The sequence below is a fragment of the Eurypyga helias genome, unplaced genomic scaffold, assembly GCF_000690775.1.
Source record: "Eurypyga helias isolate BGI_N326 unplaced genomic scaffold, ASM69077v1 scaffold18016, whole genome shotgun sequence".
NCBI classification, from domain to species: Eukaryota; Metazoa; Chordata; class Aves; order Eurypygiformes; family Eurypygidae; genus Eurypyga; species Eurypyga helias.
In genome coordinates, this window is record NW_010256191.1 from 1 (window position 1) to 10,396 (window position 10,396).

General features: G+C 41.4%; 1 protein-coding gene across 1 annotated transcript; it reads left to right on the forward strand.

The window, feature by feature from the left end:
* Positions 1–1,076: 1,076 nt before the first annotated feature.
* Positions 1,077–9,593, forward strand: TRMU (tRNA 5-methylaminomethyl-2-thiouridylate methyltransferase; the record flags this gene model as incomplete). The annotated part of the gene is made up of 9 exons (XM_010153592.1): positions 1,077–1,183; positions 1,733–1,855; positions 4,142–4,319; positions 5,352–5,424; positions 5,964–6,030; positions 6,850–6,950; positions 8,001–8,145; positions 8,381–8,463; positions 9,411–9,593. Coding segments are annotated over 9 exons (1,024 nt in total), but the record flags the coding sequence as incomplete, so codon positions are not given.
* Positions 9,594–10,396: the final 803 nt, after the last annotated feature.

A 10,396-nucleotide genomic window follows, 5' to 3' on the forward strand; every position in this document is an offset into this window, starting at 1 on the left:
TACAGTGTTCCCAAACAGTCCTTTGCAAGTGTCTTGGTTTGTTTCGGAAGCCTTTTTTCTTTATTGTCATCACTGGCCTTGAATTTACTCCTCCTCTGGATCTCTCTTGAAAGGGTTATTCATCAAACCCCACCTTTTATCAAGAACAACTGTTGCGGGTCCCACCTTTCCCATGGTTTCTGCAAAGCCTGTTTCAGATCTTCACGTCAGAGAGAGATGCAGTAGGCATCCTTCATTGCCTTTTCTCCAGTTCTGTGCTTTAGAATGGTTTGGGTTGGAAGGGGCCTTAAAGATCATCTAGTTCCAAAATGAAGTTTTTTGTTCCCAGATCTTCCTTTACTTGAAGTTCTGAACTGACGTGAGCCTGGCTTTATGCTGAGTCTCTTATAAAGCTTCCAGCGTACCCTTGCAGTATTTACAGAGGAGTATTGTGTTATCGTGAGAGTACAGTGCTGAGCCAGCAAGAGGGAGGCAGCTCTGGGTAGACCCAGGTGATTTAATGATTAGTATGAATTGTTGAGTTCAGAACTATTAAAAGTGAGTTAGATAAAAGAGAAGGTGCTTTATTTTCTATTTATCAATGTGTTGTATAACGTGAAGTTATTGTCCATTCAGCTGAGACACAGTAACTCCTGGTGTGTGCTCCACTGCACTCTTACTTTGAAAAATAGGGTCGTTCAGTTTTGAAACATAACTATTTCGTACTTTGAAACATAACTATTTCGTACGAGATGAGTACGATGTGCATGGTGGGCAGCTGGGTCTCCCCTGAGTTGTATGAGATGAGTACGATGTGCACGGTGGGCAGCTGGGTCTCCCCTGAGTGAGTAGTAATTTAATAAAACATGATTGCAGGACTGTGAATGATCATTTGACCACGTCTTCAGTGCTCTTCAGAGAAAGTCTTCCAAGCATTGTGTTTTACAGGTTAAAAATCTAATGGGTGTTTTATTTCTTACATGAGACACTTAGGATGACTGGGTCTCAAGTTGTCACATCTGAACAGCTCATTCAGCCTCGGGTAGTATTATGTAGTGTTAATAACGTTGATGTACATTTCAATCTTTATTTTACAGTGACCTCTTAAAAGAGTATGAGTTGGGAAGGACTCCTAATCCTGATATTGTGTGTAACAAGCACATAAAATTCAACTGCTTTCTTCATTATGCTATGGATAACCTTGGTAAGGCATTTTCAAGTGTGTCAGTGCAGAGTGTGTGCCGTTGGAAATGCTTAAAGGATACAAACTCTTGAAAAGGTGGGGAAAAACACGAGTCCATGTGCATGCCTAATTCACATATCTCTGTGCCAGTATTTCAGTATTTGCAAAGTATTTGGTTTTAAGTTGATTTTACATATGGCATCATGGAATGTTCTGGTTGGAAAGGGCCTTTAGAGGTCACTAGCACCACTCCCCTCTGTGGGCAGGGACATCTTCAGCTAGATTAGGTTGTTCATATGTGGGAACTGGTTTAATTCAGGGACATACATTGCCTTGACCATGAAGTTTTACTTTCTTAGGTGGTCCTTAAAGTACAAAAACACAAGTGCTGGCATGCTGATGAATAGTTTACATTATTTAAATGGCAGAAATACGATTATTGTCAGTACAAAACTATAGGTTTCTTCCTTCACTGCTTTCTGCTTTTTCTTACTGGATGTTTATAATCCCGTTTCAGACTGTGAATTTCAAGTATGTGCCTTCGTGTTTGTTTTTTTTTTTCCTTGACAGGAGCAGATGCAATTGCTACTGGGCATTATGCTAGGACCTCACTGGATGATGAGGAAGTGTTTCAACAGAAACATGTTAAAACTCCACAAAGGCTTTTCAGAAACCGTTTTGAAGTTAGAAATAGTAAGTAGTTTCTTTATTTCATATTTTCATCCTAGATATGAAAGAGAAATTTAAACTATATTTGGTGTCGTAGGAACTTTATTACCTTACATGCAGTGGTTACCATTTAAACCATGGGTTTTGTAGAAGGTTCATTGCACAAAACAGGAGATTTATATTACTGAAAATTACCCTGACTAGTCAAGTATTACATTTTCTAAGTTCTAATCCAGGTGGAGAGGCAAGAATAAGCATTTCAGTAGTAATGAACATTGTGGAGGAACTGTAATGTGGATTAAGGAGACAGGGCTATCTTCTGTACCCTGGAGAAGTATTGCAAGAAATCTTTATCAAGTATTTCCATGACTTTCATAACATTTTCTGGTTTTAATGTTTCTTTTATTTTAGGGAATGTATTCTTTGGTTATTCAGTTTGTAATAGAGATAGAATTCATCATAGAATGGTTTGGGTTGGAAGGGACCTTAAAGACCATCTAGTTCCAACCCCCTGCCATGGGCAGGGACACCTTCCACTAGACCAGGTTGCTCAAAGCCTCATCCAGCCTGGCCTTGAACACTTCCAGGGATGGGGCATCCACAGCTTCTCTGGGCAACCTGTTCCAGTACTTCACCACCTTCTCCATGAAGAACTTCTTCCTGATATCTAATCTAAATCTCCCCGCTTTCAATTTAAACCTGTTACCCCTTGTCCTGTCACTACAGGCCTGTAGGCAGGCAAAAAGTCCCCTCCCAGCTTCCTTGTATCCCCCTTCAGGTACTGGAATGTGCTATAAGGTCTCCCTGAAGCCTTCTCTTCTCCAGGCTGAACAAACCCAACTCTCTCAGCCTGTCCCCATAGCAGAGGTGCTCCAGCCCTCTTAAGCATATCATGGGGATATGCTTAAGTGAAACTTTAGAACTAAGGCTTTAAACATTAAAATTAATAACCTGCTTTTATGCAGTCATTGGACTGTATATTATTTTACTGGAACAAATCAGGTTCTCATTCAGTAATTCAACTTTTCTGCTGTATTGCTCTGTTCTCCTGTGGAAGCCTGGTTTTCCCAAGTAGATCAATGTCTGCCCACACTGCAGTTGCAAAGTGCAGGTGTGGCATGTGCAGGCATTACGGCTATGATTCCCAGGTCAGCCGTGGTACTAGTAGCAGCAGTGCAGGTTTTCATCTTCACTTTAGTAGTCTGCCTGCGGCTGTACATAATCAGAGGTTGATACCAGTTTTCTTGTTACCAGCTCCAAAGCCAGCTTGATGAGCATGGTGTTGGGTGTGGCTCTGCATGGCACTATCACAGCTTTGTATGGCCATGCAGAGGTTTCCCAAATCGCTCTGCCATAATGCAGTAAAGTAACTCCGATGAAGCTCCGATGTATAATGAGAACGTTACATCCACAGGGAAAGAAACTTCCAAAGCTGCGATGGTGATGTGTTTGTGTTGCAGCTTCCCTACTTTCATTCCTTCTGGTCCTAAAGGGGTTTATTTGTTTCTTTGTTTTAATTTATTTCTGGACAGTTGAAATGGCCCCAGCGGGACCAACGGTCTGTACTTGTGACAGACTGTGGTTCACGGGTGTAGTATTTTGTGATGTACCAAACAGGCTTCCTGCCCTGTTACGGAGGTTTTGTGTTACTGTTGTGACTGAACTACTGGCCTGTAGTTGATGTTCGTTTGAGTCAAGAAACACATAAGTAGAATTTGTGCAACAGCTGAGCTATGAGCTCTTAAAGAGAATGGACAGAACATGATGGAGAAACTATGCCAATTTTATTTCATCTGGGCAATCAGGTGACTTCATCTAATTTAAAGAAAACAGTCAAACTTTCTGAGCATTGGGAATAACTCTGATAATTCAGATAATTGATTTATAGCAGTGTGATTTCAAGGCAAAGCTGAATGGCTTTTTGAAGAATGGTATACTTCGCGATATTTGAATCTTCATTCTCTCTTTCACATGAAACATGAAAGTTGGTTTCATTTTTCATACTGATGATGTTATTGCCAATGACAGATGCTATATTGTAATAGGTGAGGCATCCTAGGACTTTAAGATTCTGAGTTGAACAAAACCAGAACCTTTCTAGATCTTTTTAGTGGTGAGAAAATAACCAAACATTTTCAGTGAGATTCTGAAAAACCTGACAAATACTGCCCTTATTTTAAGGCCTTATTTTATTATTATTGTTATTAAAATAATAAAACTAAAATGTTGATTGTTAAACAAAATACTAAAGTAAGTTGAACGATTAAAGGTGGTTACGTTCAGATGCTTTATGTGTTCTGCACTTTGCAGCTGTGAAACTCCTTCAAGGGGCTGACCTGTTTAAGGACCAGACCTTCTTCCTAAGTCAGGTCTCGCAGGATGCCTTGAGGAAAACCATTTTCCCTTTAGGGGATTTAACAAAAAGTTTTGTAAAGAAGATAGCAGCGGAACACGGCCTTCATCATGTGCTAAAGAAAAAAGAGGCATGGTAACACTTAAACTCTTTTGATTTGTATTTCTCTCTAAAATAGACTTCCCTGAACTGTTTGAAATCTGTGGCAACTCGTCTCTTTCTGAGCACTGTAAGAGAATAGGTTGGGAAGCAGTTTTTAAGCTGTCTGCTTGCTTAAAAGCACTTCCATGGGCTTGTGGTTAGGTGTGTGTTTTAGCTTAGAGATAATTTGTCTAACATTGGAGACCAGGTGAAGGGGAATGTGTTTGGATGCTGTGAGCCTTGAGGGAAAGCATTCTCTGTCACAGCAAGTGAAAAGCCTTTGCTTTTTATTTTCAATAGCTTTTAAAGGCTTCCTCACTATAAATGTTTTTCAGTATGTCTTTATAGAAATTGGATCATACTGGTTTTCCACTGTTACTCTTTAAAAAAAAAAATAATTCTTTTTCTCTGAGAACTAACACTTTGTGAGTTAATCCTAAAATAAAGTAATGCAGGCAGCAATTGTATTGCTGATGGTGCCTTGATTGCTTTTAATGTTTATATTTGTCCACTCTAAATGGGTCTTTGAAGCATGTAGGCAGTGCTGAAAGGAAAAGGGAAGCTTGTTTGGTTTTGAAAGTGTTTTTCAAGAGAGATATTGTATAATTTGTGTTACTTTTGTACTTTAATCTGAAAAAAACTCCTGGTTTTAATATACATACAGTATAGCCACCGAGGTTAACATATTTATTTATTGAACATGTCTTCTACTATAGAATTCGTGTTACTTTTATACTTTAATCTGAAAAAAGTCCTGGTTTTAATATACATACAATATAGCCACCGAGGTTATTTATTTATTGAACATGTCTTCTAGTTCCTATAATTTCCTTTTTTTTTTCATGTGCTTATGGCTCTCACTGATACTGTATGGAATTAGTTTACCTATGTTGGAGCAGATGATGTGGCTTTGTTTATTTTATGAGATGCCTAGCATGATTTGGGGTACACGGGGGGAAAATCCATCTTGGGCAGATTATTAATAGACATTATTTCAAAAGTCTTTCTCTGCTTTTATTGATTCAGTACCACGTTTCCTTTTCAGAGCATGGGGGTCTGTTTCATTGGTGAAAGAAACTTTGAAAAATTCCTCCTTGAGGTGAGCAACACTAAATCTATGACAACCTCTGTGTTCTGTTCTGGTTTTCGGTAGTAATTTATAACAATCTACAGGTAAATCTCCAGCACCTTGTGGCCCACATGAAGTAGCAATGTCCCCTCTCCCTTTGCAGTCCCAAGCCAACGCCAACAGCCCGTAGAAGTGTCTCGCCCCTCCGCCAGCCCACAGTCAGCCCCTCTCTGTAGCGAAAGGAGTGCGTGAGCTTGCCCTCCGGTGCCTGCCAGGCTCTGGCAAGTGGCTGGGATGCGAGGGGGGCAGAAGGTTGGATCCTGCGGTCCCCTGACCTAAGTGAGGATGGGGAGGGTGAAACCCAGCATTACTGCTGATAGGAGCTGCCCTTCCTACCTTTCTCTCTAGAGCAGCAGCATCAGGGAAGAGGCAGTATGCTGCCTGGGCAGAGCTCGCTTCTTGAAAAGTTGTTTTCCAACTTCAGGAGGATGTGGTGACAGAGCCTGAAGTGTGCTGGGAGGGTGTTTTGGGCCATTTTGTGACTTAAACATTCTCTTCCTATTTGGTAGTATTTAGAACCTCAACCAGGTAACTTTGTTTCCATTGAAGATAAGAAGGTGATGGGAACACACAAAGGTAATTGGCTAACCCACCTTAATAATTGCTTTTAGAGAACTGGAACGATACTGCTTATATTTGGAGGGACAAATTTTGTGAAATTCCAAACCAGTCTACAGGTTTTTCCCAGTCTGATAATAGTGGAATACATGCTTTACACAATATTAGAGCCTTGAGCTACAACTGATTCTTGATTATTTGTTCCATGTGGCAAGACAGTACATGTTAATTATTGGGGTTACTCTGTCGATACGAAGTGGTTGTTAATTCCATACCAAGAGACTGTTGCTCACTTAATCCTTTCAGAGCTACTGCTCTTCAGTTCCAGATCCTTTAGTACCTAAACTTTGCAGAAAACATACACCGTGCACCTCAGTGACGCACAGTAGGACGTCACCAAACACGGGCAGCTTACCTTTTCCTTCCGTGTATCCTTCCTTTGCTCTCCTCTGTTCTAGCTGCCAGAACTGAGTTCCTCTCCCAAGTAATTTATAGAAGTAGGATGTTCTACTAGTACATGAAAGTAAGGGAAACCAGTAAGTAGCAAAAACCAGTGGTAGCAAAACCACAAATTGCAGCTGAAAGAAATAAATGTTTGTCTTTTATAAATCCTAAGAATACCACACTTGAAATGGATTAGTTTGAAGTTGTGCTTCAGGTACAGAGGAAAACTTCCAAGTAGATGTTAGTTTAGTTTGCGACTGGCAGACTTTTCTAAGACAACTTGGGTTGTTATTCTTTCTTTAGTGGTAAAGTTTTGGGGAAATGATTCTTAGGTCGTTTTCTAGGTAAAAGGTTAGAAGTTGCTGATAGCATCATGTTTGTGTATTGCTTTAGGTTGGTTCCTCTACACAATAGGCCAGAGGGCTAGAATAGCAGGCCTGAAGGATGCTTGGTTCGTCGTAGACAAAGATGTCAGCACTGCAGATGTCTTTGTGGTGAGTTAATTCACACTGGTGTTGCAAATGATGAATGCAAGCGCTTGGTGAGTCCTGCTGCATGGAATGTGATCCTAACCTGGGCAGAATTCTTGGCTTTCCCCTTGAGGCAGACAAGAACCTACTGGTGCAGCATCAGCAGATTTGAAACGTCTTGTCCAAACTGGCTTTTCCTGAGTAGAAAATAGGGTTAGATTTTGGCACAGAACTTTTCCAAACAAAGGGCAACTACTGAAAAGAATCCGCCAGTCTACTGAGCTCTCATTTTCTACTCTAAAACATGAGGGGGTTTTATTGTAGTCACTATGGCACAGTATATAAAATGTGTATTATCTTGATTTACTATGTATTGTACTTTTTCTAGTAAAAGTAGTAGTAGCCAGTAATACAGTTTTATCATTTTGAAAACTTAGGCAGTGTATATATATGACTGCAAATAATTGGTGTGTTAATCAGTAATTATCTGAGACAACTGGGAGTTCTGCAGCTTGCCAGCGTTGTTCATGTTTCCTGCCATTCATGCTGTCGTTATTCTTGTTTGATACTGATGTGATTATAATTAGGTGTTCTGCTACCTGTTGATGTGCCTGGGAGGAAAAGGTCATAATGGAATGACAGTTGAGAGAAAAGAGGCAGGACCACTAATTTTTTTAGGCCCTCAAGCAGGGCTGTGTGTGTGCCACACTGCTGGTGGGGAGGCGTTGGGTTGAGCAATTGGAGGAGAGGGAGGCAGCATCTTGTTTAGGTAGGATAAGGAGGGCAGCAGGTATCTGAACTCAGCCTGAAGAAGGCAGGAATATGATGAGAGGAAAAAGAACGCCAAAAGAGACACGAGTGAGATGTAGGAGACTGACAAATAATTCAGGCTCGGTTTAGCCTGTTTTCTTCATTAAAGACTTCAACCTGGAAGCTGATTAAGTGCTAATAAATGCTTGCTTTCTTACTCACTTTGCCTTCATTTTGCTTGATGCATCTTCTGTATTTCATGCTTTGCAAGTTAATGTGCTCTCTGGCAAAAACATCAGCGTTAAATAAACGTTGTGTTTTAAGGCACCATCAAGAGATCACCCTGCACTGTACAGAGACCTACTGCGGACAAACCGAGTGCACTGGATAGCAGAGGAGCCTCCTGCAGAGCTCGTTAGGGACAAAATGATGGAGTGTCATTTCAGGTTTCAGCACCAGATGGCACTGGGTAATCAAACCTTGGTTTCTTTTATGTCTTAGTCCGTTTGTGAACCTGTGGTAGTGTGGTCAGTGTACTTTTGCAGAAGTAGTTGAAATGTTTTGGCTTGCCTTACTGTTTCTGTAGTGTCTTCAGGAAGCAGTTCTGTGTGGTAGTACCTTGACTTGCCTCTGTTTAACCTCGTGATGAAGGTTTTTCTTTGGCTGTGAACATAAGGATTAACTGGCAGGTGTTTCTGCCCTAGTGCCCTGCGTGCTGACTTTAAACCAAGATGGGAGTGTGTGGGTGGCGCTAGTGAAGCCATCAAGAGCCATCACACCTGGGCAGGTAAGGTGTTTGAGGTGATTTTTTTTTTTTTTGTGTTTTGGCTTATCTGGCCAATAAGAGTAGTGTTTTTTAATTAGCTGGAGCAGTTTATTTGCATGTGAGAGCAGTTAGCTCTACTTTGTCATCAGCTATTTTGAAGAAGATTGGTTTTGGTGTTAATGGTCTGTTGTTATCCATGTAGTCTGAGAAACTCCCAAATTTTAGAAATACATGAAAACATCTCAGACCAGTTATTCCCATCTTCTTCATGCCCTTTCCCAGCATATGTTCTACCCTCCCTTTCCCTTCCCAAAGCTTGGGGGCCCACGGGACACATCAGGAGGGAAATTCTCTGAAAACTACTTGTAATGGCAAGAGGGATGCACTGTAGGGAAGTGTGCTGAGCTGAGAAGGGCGGATGACAGGCATGAGAAGCCCCTGACTGCCAGGAACTGCTGAGCCTGTAACCGGGCTCTTCACTGCCGGGTAGTGGGACAAGGCCAGGAGGTCCATGCTCCTCCTCTCCTGCAAGAACCTGCTGAGCACGGCAGGGAGCCCCAGCCGCTGCCTTCCAGATGGTCCGCTCCAGTGGTCCGTGGTCCCCTTCCTATTTTGAGAAGTGCCACTGTAGCCTGGGCACTGTTGTCTGGGAAGGTCCAGTGAGGATGCGGATGTCCCGTTGTGCCCTTTGGGACAGGAAGCTTCCCTGCGCATTCCGAACCGCCTCAGTAACTGGAGAGTTTCGAGTTCATCTTGGGGAAGTTCACGATGGAATTTCCACCAACATGTTCATATTTACAGTCACGTCAGCTAACAAATCTTTTGTGGTTTTGTTACTCTTTTTTAATATCCAGTCAGAACAAATACCGGCGAATACGCTCACTGTGCAGCCGGTCTTGCACAGCCTGCGGCTGCTCGCCGTGCCGTTTGCCACTGCTGAAGAGGCTCTCCCTGTCTTTATCTCCTAGTTTGCCGTGTTCTACAAGGGTGACGAGTGCTTGGGCAGTGGGAAGATCCTGAGGATGGGCCCGTCGGTGTATGTCATGCAACAGGGCAAAAACCGAGAGGAGGGTCCAAAGAAGGAAGAGGTTGACAAGATAGAACCAGCAACGTAACACATGGGTTGGTTTGTTGAAGGACTTTGGAGAATTTGCTGCCTGAGAATAATAAAAACAATAATAAACATAATTTTTTGTTGGTCTGTGGGTTGTAAAGGTCAGTTGAGCATTGAGTCCCAGCTCCTGACTGTTAGCACTGAATAGGTTTAAAACTGAAGCCAATTTGGTACAATTTTACTGGACTGGATGGTGATATTTAATGTTAATGCATATCAAGGGATGTCTTAAAGTTGTACTGTAATAGTAGTTACACATACAAGAATTTTAATATAAAAATCATGTCTGAAACCATAAATCTATCATTTATGTGTAAGTGAAATATTTGTTTTGCCTTCCTTGAAGATACCTGTCCCGAGGTAAAGTACAGCTGTTGTTTTACAGTCAGCTACAGTAAATGTATGTTTGTGCTTTGAGGTCTGGGCAAGGAATCAGTGATATTTAAGTTCAGCATTTTGAATGAACTTCAAGCAACAGATAGTTATTTTTCATCTTATATAGTTTGATAAGAAATGCTTTGGATTATTAAGCTGTATTAAGTAGTGGTTTCAGGTGTTTACATAACTAAGAATTACAAATCTAGGGCCTTAAAAACAGTCCTGATTGTTAAATTTTTTGCCACAGCTGACTAATTTTTTGTGAACTGCTGAGGGCAGAGGCTGTTTGGTTTGTCTCCTGGAGAAGAGAAGGCATGGCTGTGCTTCAGAAAAATGCAAATTCCTATGCGTGTCCTTATTACATGGCTAACCCAATGTAGATCTGCTAAGAATGCCTCAAAATGGGTATTAAGAAGAGCTGAATGCCCCTGTCTCAATTATCTACATTTGTAAGGACTGGGT